The 20,388-nt window shown below is 32.8% G+C and overlaps 1 protein-coding gene across 2 annotated transcripts in view; it reads left to right on the top strand.

Moving 5' to 3' along the window:
- The first annotated feature begins 690 nt into the window (after positions 1–690).
- LOC134236845 (ciliogenesis and planar polarity effector 1-like) overlaps positions 691–20,388 on the top strand; it is a 59,030-nt gene continuing 39,332 nt past the window's right edge. The window contains exons 1-11 of one of the 2 annotated variants that reach the window (XM_062718985.1): positions 691–826; positions 3,814–3,955; positions 5,866–5,985; positions 6,509–6,735; positions 9,722–9,828; positions 11,945–12,199; positions 12,725–12,907; positions 13,412–13,710; positions 14,072–14,918; positions 18,122–18,309; positions 19,194–19,253. In XM_062718985.1, coding sequence (XP_062574969.1) covers positions 746–826; positions 3,814–3,955; positions 5,866–5,985; positions 6,509–6,735; positions 9,722–9,828; positions 11,945–12,199; positions 12,725–12,907; positions 13,412–13,710; positions 14,072–14,918; positions 18,122–18,309; positions 19,194–19,253 — 2,509 coding nt within the window. In that variant the 5' untranslated portion in view covers positions 691–745. The remainder of the gene's footprint in view (positions 827–3,813; positions 3,956–5,865; positions 5,986–6,508; positions 6,736–9,721; positions 9,829–11,944; positions 12,200–12,724; positions 12,908–13,411; positions 13,711–14,071; positions 14,919–18,121; positions 18,310–19,193; positions 19,254–20,388) is intronic. The other variant, XM_062718986.1, reaches the window with a different exon arrangement.

Genomic DNA, 20,388 nt, shown 5'->3' with positions numbered 1-20,388 from the left:
TTTTATAATTTAATGCAATTAAACTGCTTTTTTAAAATGTTTTTCTACATTGGTTTAACATAATAAACATATATTTTAGATAAAATATGTATGTATGTTCCTTGTTTTAGAAGTTACTGAGGAGGGGGGTACTCTGTGTAATTCAGAGTTACATGTAGATACCTTGTGTTATTATTATACTATTGGTTAAAAATTTATTACCAAATCAAGTGCCTATATAATAAAGTATTTTTTGAACCATTTTCTAAATACTGCCATTATCTGCAATTTTACTTCTATTCTCTCTCGCACAAGACTGATATTTTACTTACTTTGCTTGGTTAATGTACATGTATGTAAAACCCTACATTAATTTCAAGACATCAGATCACTAACACTCTGTGAGAATGCAAAAGTAGATTTATTTTGATAAAGGTTTAGACCACTAGACCAGATATTGTCACCATCTTTGATCAAAACTGGTCAACAAAATAAATACAATTGTGCATTCTCACAATATATGACATAAGTGGTCATCTGAACATGTTCTTAGTTTTTAACTTTGGATCCAGACTCGATTGAATACCTTTTGGTATTCACTCGTAATAATCCACTGCATTTTTAACTCTAAGGTGTTTGATTTCATTTTAATTTGTATTGGATTAAATAATTATAATAAAAAACGATTTTCTTGAATTACTCTCAGGTTAACAATGAAGATGGGCAGTCACATTCTGATGCAGATACGTGTATTTTTTAAACAAAAATGAAGTTGAAAACCGAAGTGCTAGCATCATCTAGCATTAAAAGGAAAAAGCCCTGGCCAAAGATTGTCTGGATTGGTGAGGTAAGAATCAGTTACACTAAACACAAGTAGAAAGCTTTAATTCTCAAGAAGTTGTGTTTCTATAATCCTTGGAATTATAGGTATAATTGTTCAGATAGTGGCAAAAATAAAGTTAGTGTTAATTATGTGAGCACGATCAATATTGAAGTCTTCAAAATATGAACATGATCTTGAATTAACACTTAATACAAAGAAGCCTCAAGAGTTGTACTTACATAATACGTTTAATTAATTGTTTAATTATACCCCCCGCAAACGAAGTTTAGGGGGGGTATATTGGAATCACCATGTCCATCTGTCCGTCTGTCTGTAGATGAGATTTTGTCCAGACCATTACTCAGAAACTATTGGAAGGATTTGTCTGGAAATTTGTACAAATATTATTCACCATATAAAGGTGTGCACCCGATATTTTCATTGTCTGTCAGAGCACTTCATTACTACTAGATGACCAGCTCTTTATTTTCAAAATGAATTTTATATAAAGTTATCAAGATTAATTTGATTTTGTTTAATATGATTTTTTTTTTTCAACAATCAGTTTGCGGAGTGTCATGACACATAATTGCAATATATTCTTTTTAATGCAGAAGTTAAAAAAAATGTTACAATGGAATTACAATATATTAGTATTGATGTTTTATTTGGTTGCACCTTTGTTTCATTCATTAGAAATATAATGAGCAATTATATAATTATTTTCACCGCAAATTTTTGTAAGAAAATTGTGAACACCTCTAGATCTGTAAAGTATTTGTGAATTGGCACCTTCTCTGAAAAACCCAGCGGGGGGTATTTGTCCCTACTGGACAGTTCTAGTTTAAAGTAGAGCAAAAGTATTTCTAAAAAGAGCAAAAGAAATTTGGTGAATCAAAATACTTAAACTTATATACAGTATACAAGGATATCATTTTGAATGATTTTTGTCTCGCCTGCGACGAATGTCGCGAAGCGAGACATAGCGACCATAGATTCCGTCGTCGTCGTCGTCGTCGTCGGCGTCCAACTTTTGGTTAACCCAAATGTCAAAGTTTTATAAACTGCAATAACTTTCTCAAATTTTATTCAGTCTTCTTGAAATTTGGACACAATATTCAGTATGGATAAAAATTTATATCCCAAGTATGATTTTGAAAAAAAAAATTCAAATTTTTCCGTATTTTTTCCTTAAGTTGGACTTAGTTTTTTCATGATAATTTATGGTGAAGACCTATATTCCAGCAACTATAAGTTATAGGGATATGATAATTAGTCAGTGGATACATCATGGGTAACCACAAACGTCAGTACCAGAATTAGGTCATCTTGACCTACATTTTTCTGCATGAGTGACTTTGGTTAAATTTTTGGTGGAGGTCCATATCTCAGCATCTATAACTTATAATGGCATGATGATTTGTCATTGTACAGGTTATAAGTAACCAACAACATCAGTACCAGAATTAGGTCATTTTGACCTACATTTTTCTGCATGAATGACTTTGGTTAAATTGATAATGGAGGTTCATATTTCAGCAACTATAACTTATAGTGGCATGATAGTTAGTCAGTGGATACATCATGGGTAACCACAAACGCCTGTACCAGAATTAGGTCATCTTGACCTACATTTTTCCGCATGAGTGACTTTGCATAAATTTATGGTGGAGGTCCATATCTCAGCAACTATAACTTATAGTGGCATGATAATTTGTCAGTGGATACATCATGGGTAACCACAAACGCCTGTACCAGAATTAGGTCATCTTGACCTACATTTTTCCGCATGAGTGACTTTGCATAAATTTATGGTGGAGGTCCATATCTCAGCAACTATAACTTATAGTGGCATGATAATTTGTCAGTCTACACATCATGGGTAACCAACAATATCAGTACCATAATTAGGTAATCTTCACCTACATTTTCTGCATGAATGACTTGATACATATACAGTGGATTTGATTTCAAAATGCAAGTTCAAATTATTGCGACTCATAACACGTTGCAATATTCGCAATAATAAAAACATCACAATAATTTGTGAATTTACAGGGTATATGTATATATATATAAATGCCAATATAATCGCCAAGGGATTAGATATTAAGTCAGCTGTTCCATTTCTTTATTATTGTATTTTTGAGTTATTCCTTCTGAAATGTCAATAAATGCTTCAGTTTATCAGACAATCATTTCTTACTAACCACAGCGACAGCAGGCGAGACACAGGGTTGCGGGCAACCCTTACGTACTTTTTTTTTAGCTCACCTGAGCTGAAGGCTCAAGTGAGCTTTTCTGATCACATTTTGTCCGGCGTCCGTCTGTCTGTCTGTCCGTCTGTCTGTAAACTTTTCACATTTTCGACTTCTTCTCAAGAACCGCTGGGCCAATTTCAACCAAACTTGCCACAAAGCATCCTTTGGTAAAGGGGATTCAAGTTTGTTCAAATGAAGGGCCACGCCCTCATTCAAGGGGAGATAATTGGGAATTAATGAAAATTTGGTGCTATGTTTTAAAAATCTTCTTCTCAAGAACCACTGTGCCAGGAAAGATGAAACTTATGGGGAAACATCCTCAGGTAGTGTAGATTCACGTTTGTTCAAATCATGACCCCCGGGGGTAGGGCGGGGCCACAATGTCCGACCAAAGTTTTACATAGAAATATATAGGAAAATTCTTTAAAAGTCTTCTTCTCAAGAATAACAAAGCCATAATTGATCATATTTATATGGAAGCATCGTCAGGTAGTGTAGATTCAAGTTTGTTCAAATCATGACCCCCGGGGTAGGGCGGGGCCACAATGGCCGACCAAATTTTTACATAGAAATATATAGGAAAATTTATTAAAAATCATCTTCTCAAGAATAGCAAAGCCATGATTGGTCATGGGACTACTTTTGGATTTAAACTTTTCAATAATAAACCAATTTCTACTTTTTCCTAGCCACAGTGCTCAGGTGAGCGATGTGGCCCATGGGCCTCTTGTTTTTTACATATTTTTGTAGGAGTATGAAAGCCTCCTTCTTTTGGATGAGGATAATCATCGGATCAGTGTTCTGTACGTTCCATCTGGAAAGACCAAGAAGAGAATCACCAAGTTATCTCCCCTTATATTGAATACTGTTACAGTGCAAGCCACAAAAAATGGTTTGTATGTCAAAGTCTGGGCAAAGGGAAATGAAACTATATTATAGCAGAGACATAAATAACAGAGATTCGCAACTCCGCCATTAGCATTTTTGTTTACCAAAACGTGACGATCCTAGTACTATTTTAAGAATAACTCTATTTTTTGTCTCATTTATTATTAGAAAGTAAAATCAATATTAATTATACCATATTAGGGTGTATGACTTGTAAGGTTTAAATAATTTTTAAAAGCAAACTAGGCAAATAAGAGAGGTTAATGATCGACAGTCGGCTAAATCATGGCAGTATGGCCGTCCAGGAGTCACATGTCGTAATTTCAGATTTCTCCTTTGTTATTGTATTACATAAACAGACTTATAAAGAAATAGTATTATGAATAACTTCTTGATATATATTTTAAAAAATTACTATGTATTTCCTGATAATTTCAAGGTTTTAGGTGATTTAATTTGCACGAAATTTGAAATATTAAACAATAGGGAACCCAAGATCGTGCAAGACTTTGAAGAGTTGTGAATCTCTGTTATTTATGTCTGATTATAGTTATACAAAAAATATCAAAGGTCAGCACTATGTATAAGTTTTATTACTGTAATCGTAAAATGAACTAAATACTGTAAATGTATTATATTAAGTGTGTAGGATATTTGGCCCAAATTGACTTTCGAATACATTAGCGTAGGTTTGAATTAGCACAGTTCTTATTTTGTCTTAGACTTTTATGTATACATTTAGCCTTGTACTTTATAACCAAGTGGATAAGGAACGCAGGTTTAATAAATTTATTTAGAAAAGAAAAAGCAATGGCAGATCTGAAATATATACAAATACAAATAAATTATACAATATTTTAATACACATAGACATGCAGCAATTTTTTTCTGAAGATAAATAATATCTTATAGGCTTCAAAAATAACAAAATTTTACAGAAATTAGCCCAAATTTGATATTTTCTTAGTTTAAAGTGTTCATTTCAGAAATATGAAAACTACTTAAGCTTATAACTTAATTGGACTTCAGATAAGTAAGAAATTTGATAGACATGAAGAATTTACCTTCCAAGTGGTTCCATTTCCCGCACTGATAGGAATGGGCCTATATATTTATAGAAGGAAAAACCAGTTAAACAAGATTTACTGGGGTACAAACTGGCCAAAGGAAATTGATGAGTAGAATGAATGAAAACCAAATCACGAATGGGCTATTAGCAAATATGGCATAGAAAGTAAATCATGGCTCAGCTAGTTCTTAAAAAATGATTTTTAATAAATAATCACTCTGCCACATTGGATAAGCGGAAGTTTCTTTCCACCAAAAGCGCTAAAAAGAATACAAAGCTAAATGTAGTCTGTTTACACTAACATTAATTGCTAAATATGAATCCTCTCACAATTTTCAATCCACAGTTAAAATTTACTGTTTTTGTGTAATGTGAAGCATTAATTGTTCATTTCTAGAAGAGGTATCCAGTTTTACTGTTTATTTATGATTGAGCTTGGATGCAAGATTTTAACCCTCTTCATTATTCACAATCAATTTCCTTTTTTTATTTTCCACAAAATATCAAGTTCTTTCATAAGTTTATACATGTACTACTGAAAAGGAGAAGAAGTTATTTATTTTATTGCAAAAATATTTGAAAACTTTTAATAGTGATTATGGATTCTGATATTGTAGATTTAAAATATTGAACCCATCTCAAGTGACATACCCTTGTTTTGAACAGAGTCTAAATTTGATTAAATTATGAGCCCTTTCTTAAATGAATATTATAATGCCATACACATGTACATGTTTTATTTCATTTACAGATGATTTGGCATTGTACCTCTAAAATGTTCAAACATTTTCGAGATTTAAAAACAAAAAACCAAATGACATGCAATTTTGAATTTTATTTCACAGGTCATTATCTGATAGGATTACAAAGTAATGGAGAACTGTTTGTGTGGTTTAAAGACAAAGATATTTTAAAGACCATCCCTGGTTTAGAAGGCATTGTTTCATTGAATGATTTAAGAAAAGGTGAGAATATCTACGTGCATTGATACCAAGTACTATTGTTTTTATGCCATTGACATGAAATGGTGGGTGGTGGAGATGTCAACATTTGTTCATTTCCATCCGCTTGTTTTTCTACCATTCCATCTCGGGACTTGTTATCAAAATCCATAAACCCATTCATGCCTAAATATTCACAATATCAATAGTAAGTGCAACATAACCAGGTCAAGCACAGGTGTAAAACTATCTTTAAAAGCATGCTTTAAACGTATGTATGTACATCGTATATTTTGGTTGAGAATGCATAGTACATACTGCATATTCAAGAGAATTTTCATTATAAATCAGGAAAATTTCTGATATTTTAAAGAAATCTTTTTAAATTTTGACATTTCTGTATGGAACAAATTCTACTTGTGTTGCATGATACAACAACAAAAAACACCCAATTCATAGACCATTTAAACTTTAAAATCCAAAAACATTTATGCTATGTTTGATAAGAATTTATGATGCATTTATTAATTATTGTTGTACTTTTCAGAAAAAGTTAGTCTTCATGGCTCAAATGATTGCCGTAACATTCTCCTCACTGTCGGGTCGGACCAAGTTTATGTGTGGGTCATGCAGACGGGTCAGACCTTCCTCCACTCCAATGTACCAGAGGTCAAAGGTCACTGGAACCGAATCAACGTACCACATGACATACAGATGCCCCCCGCCACAGAGTGTAGGGAACTGAGTGTGGAGGCTGTCTTCTTCTCTCATCAGGTACAGTAGAAGGGGGCGGCTTTCTGATTTAAAAAAAATTACTTACATACAGCTTTGTATTCATTGTTGTTTTTTTGACTTATTATAGTAGATTACAACTTCTGAATTTTATTGGATGTTAGATATTTATTAAGGGAAAAATGGTGGGAAATTAAGAAGAGGTAAAGCAAGATTTGTTGCCATGTTAATGGAGAGAATCTAAAGTTTTTTTGAAATACTTACATATACGGTATATACTGTAAGTTTAGTTACCAAATTTTTTAAATTCATTTTTTGCAAAATAGGTATTTTTGTATTTAGACAAAGTTTTCATGAATTCTGGTTATTGCTGTATATAATCTTTGCTGATAAAAATATATGCAAGAATGAAAAGTTTGCAAACAGACAATAATCATGTGAAAATAAAGTTCTCACAAATATAAAGTAATTTATAGTACATGTACTAATGAAGTACTCACTTGGTGTTTTGTTTATTTGTAAGCATGAATAAACATGTATGAAAGAACAAGAACTAATTTCATGAGCAGTGCTGGTGAAAGATGGAGGAAACAGCCATATTTTTTAAGAAGGCAATGCATACCTCTCCCTCCCAAAGGGGTTATGTAAAATATCAAAATCAGTTTCTCATTTAAAGTTGTACTAAAACTTATCATATACTGCACTTGTATTCTGTCATATGTTTTATTTTTGGATGAATATTTCTTTTTTGTATCATCAAAATCTTGACAGTTGTAGATTCTGCCTTTGTATTTCCTGTAGCAGTAAAGAGTCTTATGTGGCTCAACTGAACACAAATCTCCAAAACATGTATATCATTATATTAAGTTACCTGAGTCATTCACATACCTTGGGAAATTTCTAACAGGCAAATTGTTTTGTTTATTACACTGTATAATGATTTTTGTATGGTTTCTTCTTTAATCATGCATGTATCTATGTACATTTATTAGACAAACTGGATGCAAGATTATGATGCAGATAAACCTTGAACAAAATTGTGAAATAAATACCTCATAAGTTTTGGCCACATGATGGGGAGTTGGAAATAGGGAAAATTCATTATATCCCTGAAAATCTTTTTTTTTTTTATTTCTTACCACTTAGCAAACGAATTGTGTATTCTTGATGACTATAAACTTTTATCCCTTTATCAATTATGGTACATATTGTGAAATTGTGTCCTTAAGGCTCAGACCCTTGTTGGGTCTAAGTTAGTAAATGATTGAAATGCATTTGTTAATTAAATATTGCAAAAATTCAAAGAAAGAAAGTGCAGTGTAAGTTGAATTATTTTTTATTGGTAAGTAAGGAAAGGTGTAATGGTTGTTGAAAATATTTGTGATTTTATTTAAACTTGTTCATGCATTTTTCACATAGTATAAGCATTTTGTAATTAAGGTAAGTTTTTTGTGTAAGTTTTGACCAGCACATTCCAAATTTCCTCTATCCTTATACCCAAGGAAAATGAATTCCCTTGTGATTCTGGAGATGAAGACCTTTACATTGAAGTAGAAATAAAACATAAGTTCATTTAGAATTTCATACCTCATTCCATTCTCCATCCTCATTGAAATGGCACTTTATGTCAGGAGTGAACTCACAATTTATTTAAATTAATGAAGATTCACAAGTTTAAGTAATTGTTTTACATTGAAATTCACATTTAACACATAATCACAGTTTGGAATTTTAAAAAAAGGGGGGGGGCAAAATAGTCACCTTTTCCTGCAGAGCACAAATTCTACAGTAACATTTTATTTGCAGATAGTGTCACGTACAAGAGGAGTGAAGAATTTTTGATTCTGGGAAGCAAAGTATAGGAAAAGAGCAAAATTAGTAATGATGTGTAAATTAAAAAAAAACAAAACAAACAAAATATATTTATTTTTGTATATCTTATGGATATTCCTCTCATCTATGGATGAAAGTTCAGATCACATGACTTAATCTGAATAAGCTACTTTTCAAACATTGTTTTATTTATTACTTTCAAACTTAAATCAATATTGCAATGAGGTTAAAAAGAATCATCATTTTCTGTTTATGTAGAGTTAGATGTTGACTTACGAATCACATCACTAAATGAACACATTCACAGTCAATGAATATTTTGATTACTTGTATAAACGTATCACTATGGTATAATAATTTCACATGCCATAATGAATAATCATATGATATGATCATAAATCATACAATCATTTCATATGTCATGAAGATAATTATTTTATACAACTTCCAGGGAAGTGTATTAGTAATGTAATATCTATATTTTCCTCTCATCTATGGATTAAATATTCAGCAATGAGATCTGTTAGCTAAAAGTTTTATTTATTACAAAGACTTACGAATCACATTAAATGAACATCTATATGTTTTATTTATCCATATGTTGGAGGAAATCTTTTCAAAAAATAGTATGAGGTATGCATAAGAAATTCAATTTTATTAAGAGGGTAATACTGGTATATGTTACAAAATGTTATGGTTGTGTTCAAGCTCCAGGAAATCTCTTGATTTAGTTGTATTCAGTTGCAAGACTTGATGACTATTCTATAGAATATAGTATAAAGCATCCAGTGTACATAAAATGTTAATACTTGTTAAGTCTATGTGAAGTGAAAGTTTGTGTAATTTATACCTGAAGATTTAGACTACTTGTCATTAAACTGAAAGAACAGTCAGGGTTAAGTAATGGAGTAAATAAAGAAACAACAGGGGCAATTTCAGTGAGATTTTTGAGTGAGAATGGCTAAGAATGAAACATAACAAAGGAAAATCTTAACATTCTTAGCAGCATTGAAGAGAGAAAGTGTATTTTTGGTAAAATATCCCCAAATACTTGGAGAACGTTTGACTACCCCGATACATGATAAGGAAACTACCTCAAAGCTAAACAGGAAAAGTTTTTTGATTTGGTCCAGCTCATTTTCATGTGATGTAATAGATCTTGCCTGTGATCAGTATTATAAACTTTTGTTTACAGAGCCTAGGCCATTGCTGCCAGTGTTCGTTTGTCTACAATAATGGCAGCGACGTATGTATCGTCACCCTCTTGCTGCGATTTACAAGGATCGATGCCAGCCACGATGGGTAATAAGTTTGTAATGGCTATGTCACATCATATAATTATGTTCCCCAAACGGAGTTTGGGAACATATTGTTTTTACTCTGTTTCTTATTATTATTATTATTATTTTTTTTCTTATTTCTTCTCCGGTACTTTTTTTGTCCGCGAGTGTTCTCAGAAACTGTTCACCCAACTGAGCTAAAACCTTTTTAGGGTTAATAGGTGTGTAGTGTAGGTGTGCGGAACGAAGGTCATTTTGCGCGCATACGCCTGCACGTGCGTGCGCGTGAAATGAGTGAATTGACTGATATACTTAATATAGCTATAACTTTTACATTTTTTGATGAAATGATTTGAAACTCATTATATAAAGATATATTAATACTATAGATAATGTGACACTGTCAATTTAGCATGAACTCACGCGCATGCACGTGCGCTTCACTCTGATTGGCTGAAACAAAAATCTCAATATCTTTTCTGTTTTTTGACAAAATGCTATGAAATTTAAAAATTTATCATGAATTAGGATAACCTACAATATGATATGGAAAAAATTTCATGAAATCACGCGCATGCACGTGCGCTGCAATCTGATTGGCTGAAACTTTAAATGGCTATATCTCCTTTGTTTTTTGACGAAATGCTTTGAAATTTAAAACATAGTCATGCATTAGGATAGCCTGCAATATGATGTACAAAAAATTTCAAGAAATCACGCGCATGCACGTGTGCTGCAATCTGATTGGCTAAAACTTTAAATGGCTATATCTCCTTTGTTTTTTGACGAAATGCTTTGAAATTTAAAACAGTGTCATGCATTAGGATATCCTACAATATGATATAGAAAACATTACATGAAATGACGTGTATGCACGTGTGCTGCAATCTGATTGGGTGAAACTTAAAATGGCTGTAACTCCCTCGGTTTTCAACGAAACAGGATGGGATTTAGAACATAGATAGATATAAGGAACTCCTTCAAGAAGATATGATCATCATGCACGTGCACACACGTGCGTGCATATAGAACGACTGAAATTAAATATACACTTCAATGAGTGATTTTTAATACTTCTTAACTAAATGTTTTAATATAAAGTATATTTAAATATATAGATAGTGTAGACAAGATGATATGATCATTACGCACATGCATTCATGTGTGCATGCGTGCAATGCTAAAATCTGAATATAATTCGTATCCTTCTCGGATAACGTTGTTTAAGTCAAAAATGCACAGAGGTTGTCTTATTTAATAAGGCTTACAGGGAATATGGCACCAAAAGGGAGATGGGGAGTGTTTGGGGAACATCTGTAACGGTTCCCGTTACAATTAGTACTAGTTTTATTTAGAAAAACAATTTTCAATGAAGGTTTACTATTTAGGATTTCTAAGTTTTTGATCTTTACAAGTGACATGCTTCAAAAAAGCCACCCCCTCCCCCCACGATTTTGTAATTTAGAATATTACGAACAGACTTCTAAAGAAACAACAGTAAAACAAGATGTGTTTTTGAAACACATATGCCACTGTATGACAGCTTATGGCTAAGGTTGAATTCTCTCAAATGCATGTCAAACTTCAAAGGTCAAGGTCAAAAGTCTTGGTACCTAAATGAAGGACTGTTACAAGGAATACACCTGTGAAATATGAAAGCCATACATGTAGTTCTAACTGTTCAAATGTTCAAAAGTTATGACCAAGGTTAAAATTTTTAAAAAGTGGGTTAAACTCTTAGGTCCAATGTCAAAAAGTCAAAAATATCTAACCAGCTGAAAGGTCTTGTCACAATAAATGTACTTGAGAATTATGAAAGCCCTAGCTGCAACTGTTGAAAAGTTATGGCCAGTGTTAAAGTGTGGTATTTTTTTTCGTAAAAGTAGGTCGAACTCGAGGGTTAAGGTCAAGAGGTCAAATTTGGTGGTACCCAAAGAAAGGTCTTGTTACAAGGATTACACTGTGAAATATGAAAGCCAGAGCCCAACCCACTCAATAGTTAAAGTCAGACAACAGACAGACAAACAAACAGACAGACAGGACAAAAACAATATACCCCCAGGATCTTTCCTTCTGGGGGCATAATAAAATTGAAACTGAGTGTTTTGCAGGAAATTGTTCATTGTGTTTTTTTTCAGATCTCCATCATTCCATGTGGAGTGGAATGTCATCAAGTACCCCTTCAAACACATCAATTCTCGATTCCAGCCTTTGTCATCTAGAGGGGCTATTGTGACTAATTATATTAGAAGTGGGCAGATTGTGGCGGTAGCCATGAACCAGAACAGACCAGCTCTAACCAGTCTTTTGTTTGTTTCACCTCTCACTGACACTGTTCTTGTGTCCAGCCTTAAAGGTTGTGGGGTCAAGGACAAAAGGTCACTTAGAGGAAGGTAGGCAAGAAATCCCTCACATTCAGTAAACCAAATCTTTTTTCCCCCAACCAATAGTGCTTTATAGAGAGAGATGTAGATTGCATGATTTTCATGCATGTTTCTCTGAAAACATGTTAAAGTTAATTTTGTTCGACAAGCACATCATTTCAACTGGGTAGAGTAAGTTTTAAATTGAAGATATATAATCATTGATAATAAATTTGTGGCAGCCATCAAAGATTTGATTTTTGGTGACATTCTTGGCAATGCTAAGAATAAGAGTTGCCTATAATTCAGTCATAATTACAACACATGTTTGATAGATAAAGTTAACCCTAAAATTGGTCAAAATTAGCAACGCTACATGTAATAATAAATGCCCACTTTTAAGATACCGGTACATGTTTTGAATAAAATTTACAATAAATGACATGTGATCAATCTTGTAATTTAGAAAGATCTGTCACCAAAACAGTATTAGAAACTCACAAATTAACGGTAAAACACACTGTGAAATTGAAGCTTTTCTATGGATGTTTTTAGAAATTACTGGGTGGCAGATATGGCGTGGACAGCAGATGATTTGTTCCTGGTCTGTATAATGAAGAGTGGGTCAGTTTGTGTGGTCAGCCGACTAGGAGAACCACTGATCCTCAACATTCAGGGCCAGGGACTCAATCTGGGACCTTCATACTATCTCCCTCTGCATCCCTTACAGATTATCAGGTAAAAGGCAAGATGCTTTCCAGCATATGTTTTTTTTTCTTCTTCTAAATGTGATCTGTTACCTTGAATGTCACTTTATGTGTCTTAGTATAGAAGATGTAATCATGTAAAAATGACTTTAAAAAAATGGAAATAAAATAAATTTATAAGACTGCCAGAGAGCATTTTGATATGGGCAAATTTGGGGTAAATAAAGTGTGCAGATGTTGACATGAAAGAAGAGTGTTTCAGAAGTGGATCAGTTACCTCAGTGTCTTTCTTGGTATAATGATTCAGCTGTTCTTTAAAAATATATATTTGACAGGCATATCATTTGCTGTGGCATATTGCACTTTATTTCAAAAGCTTCAATTTTTACAGTTTTTGTCTAGTTTGGGTATTCAGTAAAACACATATTTGATTATCTGTTATTGTAAAATTTGGATAAGTTCAACAAATCCAAGTGCATCATTCCTATAATCTAGTAGAGCCTACAGATTCTTCAGAGATTTTTTTATACTACAGCACTGGTGAAGAAGGGAAGGTGTTTTCTGTTGATGGTAGGCCAGTCTCTCCAAGTTCCACCATATCTGAGGCGGATCACATGCGCCAGCGATTTTCTGTCACCACTCATCCTGGATTACCCATAATTCTGTTCTCTGATGGCTTCATGGTCACGGTACTCCAGATCGGTGCAGAGGTCACGTGTTTGTCACTAATGAGGGACCTGATTCTACTGTCATCTCATCACATGCAGAAAATAATGGAACAGGAGAACATGGACCACTCTGTTGTCACGGCTTACAATCTTCCTAACCACTCAGGTTTGTGTTGTTTGCTGCAAGACGCCCCCAAAAAGGCAATGAAAATAAAAGAAATTGTATTATAGCTGGATGATAGTGTAATGAAAATCTCATGGAATAATTTTTTTATCTTCTTTTCAATTGTGCCCTAATGTCTTATTAACGCAGATTCTTGTTTTCATAACTGAACGTGATATTTGTTAATCTATATTTGCTAACGAGAATTAGATGTACGAGGGTCATTTAATAAGTATTAATGATGACAAATACCTACCGTATAAGTGTGTCTACAAGACCGACTTAAATAAAGAGGTAGAGTGAGAAAAAAATGTTGATAAACAACCTTTTTAAAACACAGTCAAAGTTTTATTTCTTCCCACAGGTACAAAGCAAGGCAGATTACCTTTGTCAAAGAAAAAACTTTTTCGGTTTGAAGAACCGGATACCACACTGAACGGCACACTGGACAGTGAGGATACCAGTTTACTGGAACCAGAAAATCGGGGATTTGATGCCCTCAGTCACGGCAAGATCTTATTTGCTGAGTGTGATGATGGTGTGATCGATTTAGACAACACAGCTGGAATGACAAATATTGAGGCCATTGCCAGGCATTTTGAAGTGGCAGAAAATTCTCTCTTCACTTGTTGGAAGTTGGCAGTTTCCTTCACTGATATTTGGAATACAGAGACAGATACAACAACCAAATATGTCACCCATAATTTTGTAAAACTTTTCTCCATCATTCTTGATTTTCCAAACATGGAAGACATTCTCTCCCTTCAACAGTTAAAGCCCTCCACAGCTCAAAATCCAAGACTCTTCTTCATCGTCAACACTTTTAAGAAGATAATGGAACTTTTAAGATTTGACATTATCAATCAGCATCTGATGCCTCCTGCTTTAAAATTTGTTCACCATACTTTAGAACTTGTCCTTAACAACAGAGAACTAGATGCCTCTGACCCAAGAATCAAAACCCTGTCCGGCTGCTATGCCCTCTTGAAATTTTCAGAATCAATTTTGAACAGAGTGTATGTATGGGTGCCCAAGTCCTCTTCTGCCTACACAGGTTTACCTTTAGAGGTCAGAGGTCAACAGAGACATGCCTTTGAACCAGCCATTTTGATGAAGGCTCATCTGTCACCAAGATCTGTTGCAAGGGAGATAATTTACACTGATCCAAGAACTCTTGGTTTGGACCAGCAAGCTCAGCTCCCAGGAAAGAGGTGTTTTTTTTTTTAATTTTAGAGCATTTGAGTGTAAAGCTCAGGTGTTTTTTTTTATGAATGCTTAAGCTATAGGCTCAAGTAAGCTTTTTCTAATCACATTCTGTCCATTGTCAATCTAACTTTTCATATTTTTGAAGAGAAATTTTGTTCAAATAAAAGTCCATTTCGGCTTTCAAAGGGGTGATGGTTAGGAGAAAGGATGAAAATATGTAAAAACTTTATTAAAATGTAGATTCAAGTTTTTTTTTTCAAGTTATGACTACTGGGGTAGGGTGGGCCACAATAGGAAATCAATTTTTTTTTACAAAGGAATATATAGAAAAAATCTTTACATACAATTTCTTTGAATCTTTAATTAATAACAAAGCCATTTTTTAGTCAAATTCAAACATCATGTGTTAAATAAAAATTTAACAATTAATTGATGTCCTACCATTGGTGATGGGTTAAAACTTGACTTAAAAGGAATTTATAGGAAGGTATTTTAACAAGTTTCCGTAAGCATTTGCTTTTAAATTTTTAAAAGATAATTTCGAGGGCCGTTAAAAAATTACATGGACTTGTTGCACAGAAAAAATATTTGACGACATAATCGGGCAAAATGTCACACATGATATAAAAGAATCTTTACTTATATGGTCTTCAAAATTTCATATCAAAATGTTGTAAATTGGTATCATTTTTGAGTGATTTTTCAGGACATATCATTACGTCATGGAGCAGCAAAATCTTCGACATCACGGACATGATTAAAAAATTTTTGATTGAGCTTTCATTTTCTCAACATTTTCTAAAGAGTACCTGTACGGTTTGAGTTACCTTATCTACTCAACATCCAAACACCATTTCTTGTCAAGCTTAAAATCTGTTAAACAAGTAAAGAATATTCTTTTTTGTTTTAAAACCAAAAACGGCAGGTATTTATGAGATATAGTGTGATATTGATGACTCTCAATCACGTTCTTTACAGTCCGGATAAAGTTTTCGTCGATAATCTTCTTCCCGTCCTCCCGTATAGCCTTTTTACAGAGGTCTAACTGTCTAAAATTTCAATTTGCTATTTGTTGACGAATGTCACAAATACCCTAGTTTACCACATGTTTTATTATGCATATTTTAGATCAATGGTGCCGATTTCTCGAGCATTACACATAATTTAACAAAAGTGTGGTGCGCCGTCAATTCAGGAGACGTCATTTTCACAATTGTTTTCACGGGAATTGCATCAGAGAAAAATCACTATATTTCTGTTAGTACTTCAAATATCACTAAATACATAATAATAAAACAATTTAAAGATACATTTGAGAAAATTGTCGAAAGATATCGCGAATTATAGAAAATAAATGAGTTAAATTTTGGATTTTGCATGCTTTTGCTTCAAATTTTTTGTCGTGCTCCGTACCTCTCCATCAGCGATATCTATATACCCATAATTTTAGTATAATTTTTTTAAAATACAGAAATTGTGCCCAAAATTTATTGGAATCTGTAAAGTACATATTTCTGTGAAATTTCATAACTATATGACATCTGTAAGAGTAAATAATAGCACAGTCCACGTAATTTTTGAACGGCCCTCGTATTACACTAATTTTTTAGCCCCTACAGGACTGTTATTTCAAATCATTTGAGTATACATAACTGCAGTTGAGAAAATTGCACACATCCCTATCAATTAAAAATTGTCCAGATCATGACCCAGGGAATAGGGTTTGGACAAAATTGTCAATAAAAGTGTTATATAGAAATACTCAGAAAAAATCTTAGAAGGGCTTCTTCCCAAGAACAGCAAATCCTTGATTGTTCATATTTGTAAAAAAAAATTCTTAGGGAGTGAAGATCAAGCTTATTGAAGTCAAAACCCCTGGGGTATATGAATTAAAATTTTACAATAAGAATATGTAGGAAAAATAATCTGCTGAATAATGGAGAACAGGTGAGTGTTGTGACCCATGGGCCTCTTGCTTATCAATATCTGGTTTTTCCCGGTACCTTTAAAAAATGTCACCAGGTTGAAGATAATAAAATTTGATCGAAATCACAACAGTAAAAGTGCATTTGATATATCATGATCTTCTTTAAATGATTTAGATGAAAACAGAACAAGGTGGGATTTTACGTATGTTCCTCCTCCGCAATAAATTAATATAAGATTTTAATTATATATGTCTATCCATAATTTCTGTAATTTACTTCAAGTAGTGGATTTTTAAGATTTATGATTGTTGTAAAATGTATATTAGGCCATGCAAAGTTAATTTCTTGTAAAAAATATGTATTTTTTTTATTTTTATTGCCCCCAAAACATGATGAGGCAGCTTTTTACATTGTACAAAATCTCAAAAAATAATGAGGGAGGTGATTTGGTGTTTTTATTTTATTGGTTTAGCAATAAAAAGGGTCAATGAGGCACCCTTGGAAGAGATGAGGGAGGGCCTGAGAACCAAGAAATTAATTTTTTTTTGCCTTAGAATATGTTTTTTTCCGTGAAGTAAACCCTCTTTACAGAAGTCTCAAAATCTTCTGTTGGTTGAATGGCTATACAGTAAAACTCATTTAGTACGAATACAGATATTGCAAATTCACGGAAATAGCAAAGTTATCTTGGATTCCAGCTATATAAATTTAACGAATTTCTTATACGGATATAACAAATTACGGATATCCGAAGTAATTTCATTGGTCCCAGTGGCTTTGCTATGACCCGAGTTTTACTGTAATTATAATAAATTCATTTAAATGTGCTGGGCTCAATGTTCATTTATTTGTTTTTGTAACTTCTTGATAGGATCTGATTGATTCAGCAAAATTCAACATAAGGAGGAATTATTTTACCCTCATTTCTGGATTTCTCATACAATTTTGTCTAATAAGACATATTGATTCAGATCTCACATTTATTGATTTTATATCTCACATTTAAAAATGTTAGTTTATAGTAAATCTGGATCACTTAAAGGGGACACTTATCATAAGTTAAAAAAGCATTAAAAATTACAGTTTGAAATGACTTTACAATTATACTCCTTATCTCAGATACTGATTTTTCAAATACTAGAGAAAAAAAAACAAAGAGAGTCAGTAGGCCCAACCACTTTGTGAACTTAATCTTCAACATGTATATATCAAAATCTCTGATGATGTATCGCAGATGTTTGTTAGTCCTACCAGTACTATCCTCCCATCTCTATTGACAGACTGTGTGGGACGTGGAAGCTGCTGTATCGCGGTTTGCTGCAGTTTCAGTCTGATCTCCAGCAACACGGTGGTGCTCAGAGAGATGTGGAGCAGCTACGCAGTCTCCTATTTGCTGTGGAGCAGATCATTCATCAGATAAATGGCAGCGCTCCACCCGATAAATCGGCAACTCCTAAATTACCACAAGGTCAGAAGTCTTGTTGATATAAATGTTGCAACTTCTCAACAATCTCTTGTACTCAATTCTGAATTAAAATCTCACTTGTGAAAGAACAGGAAATCTCAGATAATTGAAAAAGTAGATTAAGTAATGATTTTAGAATATTGGTGAACTTATTATTAAATAACAAGATCGAGTAATGTAAATTAAAAACAATTATTTGATGGTTCCTTGGGGTAAATTATAGGCTTAAATTGCAGTATTTGGTATATTTCTGATGACTAGTGTTCTTACAGCATGGAAACTTTCTTTTTTCTCTGAATTCAACCCCTCTACTCACCCACCAAAAAAATTTTGAAACAAGTAAATTTGTTTTTAAAACAAAAAATAATTAACCAATTCCTGACAGTAAAAGTAGAAGTTGTAAAATGTAATTAGAAAAATAGGTGTGTTCCCATTTCGCCCTAACTGTGAAATACATGTAAGAAAAGACTCAAAAGTACTAAGGCGAAATGGGAATTTTCTTCTGATACAGTTGTATAGACAAACTTGTTGATTGACCAGATGCTTTTGTAATCATGAGTTTAAATTTTAGAGGGAATATTCTATAGGAGTATTTGAAATTCTTGTTTTTTTCGTTTGTATAATGTGTAGAAAAAATAAGCAAAACTTAGCATTTACACAGTGAATGAAATAATACACATTATACTAAATATTCAAATAAAAATATTTTATGCAAAATATGTACTAGCATACAAACAATATTTAAGACAGAATTAGGTGTTTATACAAGTTCCCATCTGGCCTTAATTCACCTAAAAGCTTGCTAAGGCGAAATGGGAATGCTAAATTTTACAGTTAAGGCAAAATGGGAACAAAACGAAATATATATATATGTTATTTTAATACAGGATTTCCTGGAGGACAACTTTATTTAAACTGTTGTCAGGAGGAGTACATGATTCTTTGTTGTAAGACGTCATCTCAAAATTATTTTTTCTTTTACTGGTATGCTGCATTGGTGAATTTAGACCCAATCCTTTTCAAATATTTTGAGGGAAATTTTGCATTTCTAAAAAAATGTATTTTTTTTTCTCAACATTTAAATATCTACCTTTTTAATACAAATACCTATACACTGTACATAAATGTTAATTTAAATGTGAAAATGAAGTGCTAATGAATTAAATTGTTTATGGCCAGTTGCACATGTAATCGTCTCACAAGTGGGTCCTTAGAATTATGAGTAATGTAGAATAATGGAGTGCACAAGACCTAGACCAACCTAGATGGTCAACTTTTTTGAAATTTCACTAAATTTCACTTTACAATAACTTTCATCTACTTGACTGAAAAAGAAAACTTTTGAGATGACCCCTAAGAAATTGGGGTGGTAAACATTCCATTTTTTTAATCTTAAAACAATAAATATAACAGTAAAAATTAATTAACGAAAAATTGTCAAAATCCTTAGGATAGAAATAATTAGACTCGGCCTCATTAAAGAAAAAAAAAACAGGCTGTCAATGCCAGTTATAAATTGCATTTTTAGCTCACCTTGAAAAAAGTTGAGATGAGCTTACTTTGGATTGGGTGTTAGTGTCTGCCTCACAGTTTATGTTTTATGAGTAGGTCTATAAATTATAAGTCCCTCTTAAACCATGGATATTGATCTTGAGATACACTGTACATACTCATGAGAAGAAAATTGTTTTCAGATTTGCCTGATGATGATAACATTTGTGGAGATGAGCTTTGTAATCTTTGATTATACCCATGTTTTTCTGTATAAATTAGAAAGTAAACATCACTATACCTCTTAAAATTTTCTAAGACAATCACATCAACTTTTGGGGAGAAATTGATAATTATTTCCAGTGGGAGTATACGTTCTGCAGTTTAGACTTTTTAATATTGTCTTCACTACTCCCAACAACAAATAGGGTACATCAAATGTGCAAGATGTCAATAAACCTTATGCCTTTTGTAATTAATAGAAATCATGGTGGTATAATGAATATAGTGATAAACTGAATTTTTCAACTTTGGGGGAAATAAGAAATATTATGACTATACTTTGAAATAAGAATTATAGGCATTTTAAAC

This window comes from Saccostrea cucullata, unplaced genomic scaffold (assembly GCF_032062105.1).
Source record: "Saccostrea cucullata isolate Sc308-1 unplaced genomic scaffold, CSIRO_AGI_Scuc_v1 ctg12, whole genome shotgun sequence".
Classification (NCBI taxonomy): Eukaryota; Metazoa; Mollusca; class Bivalvia; order Ostreida; family Ostreidae; genus Saccostrea; species Saccostrea cuccullata.
This window is presented reverse-complemented; position numbering and strand designations above follow the sequence as displayed.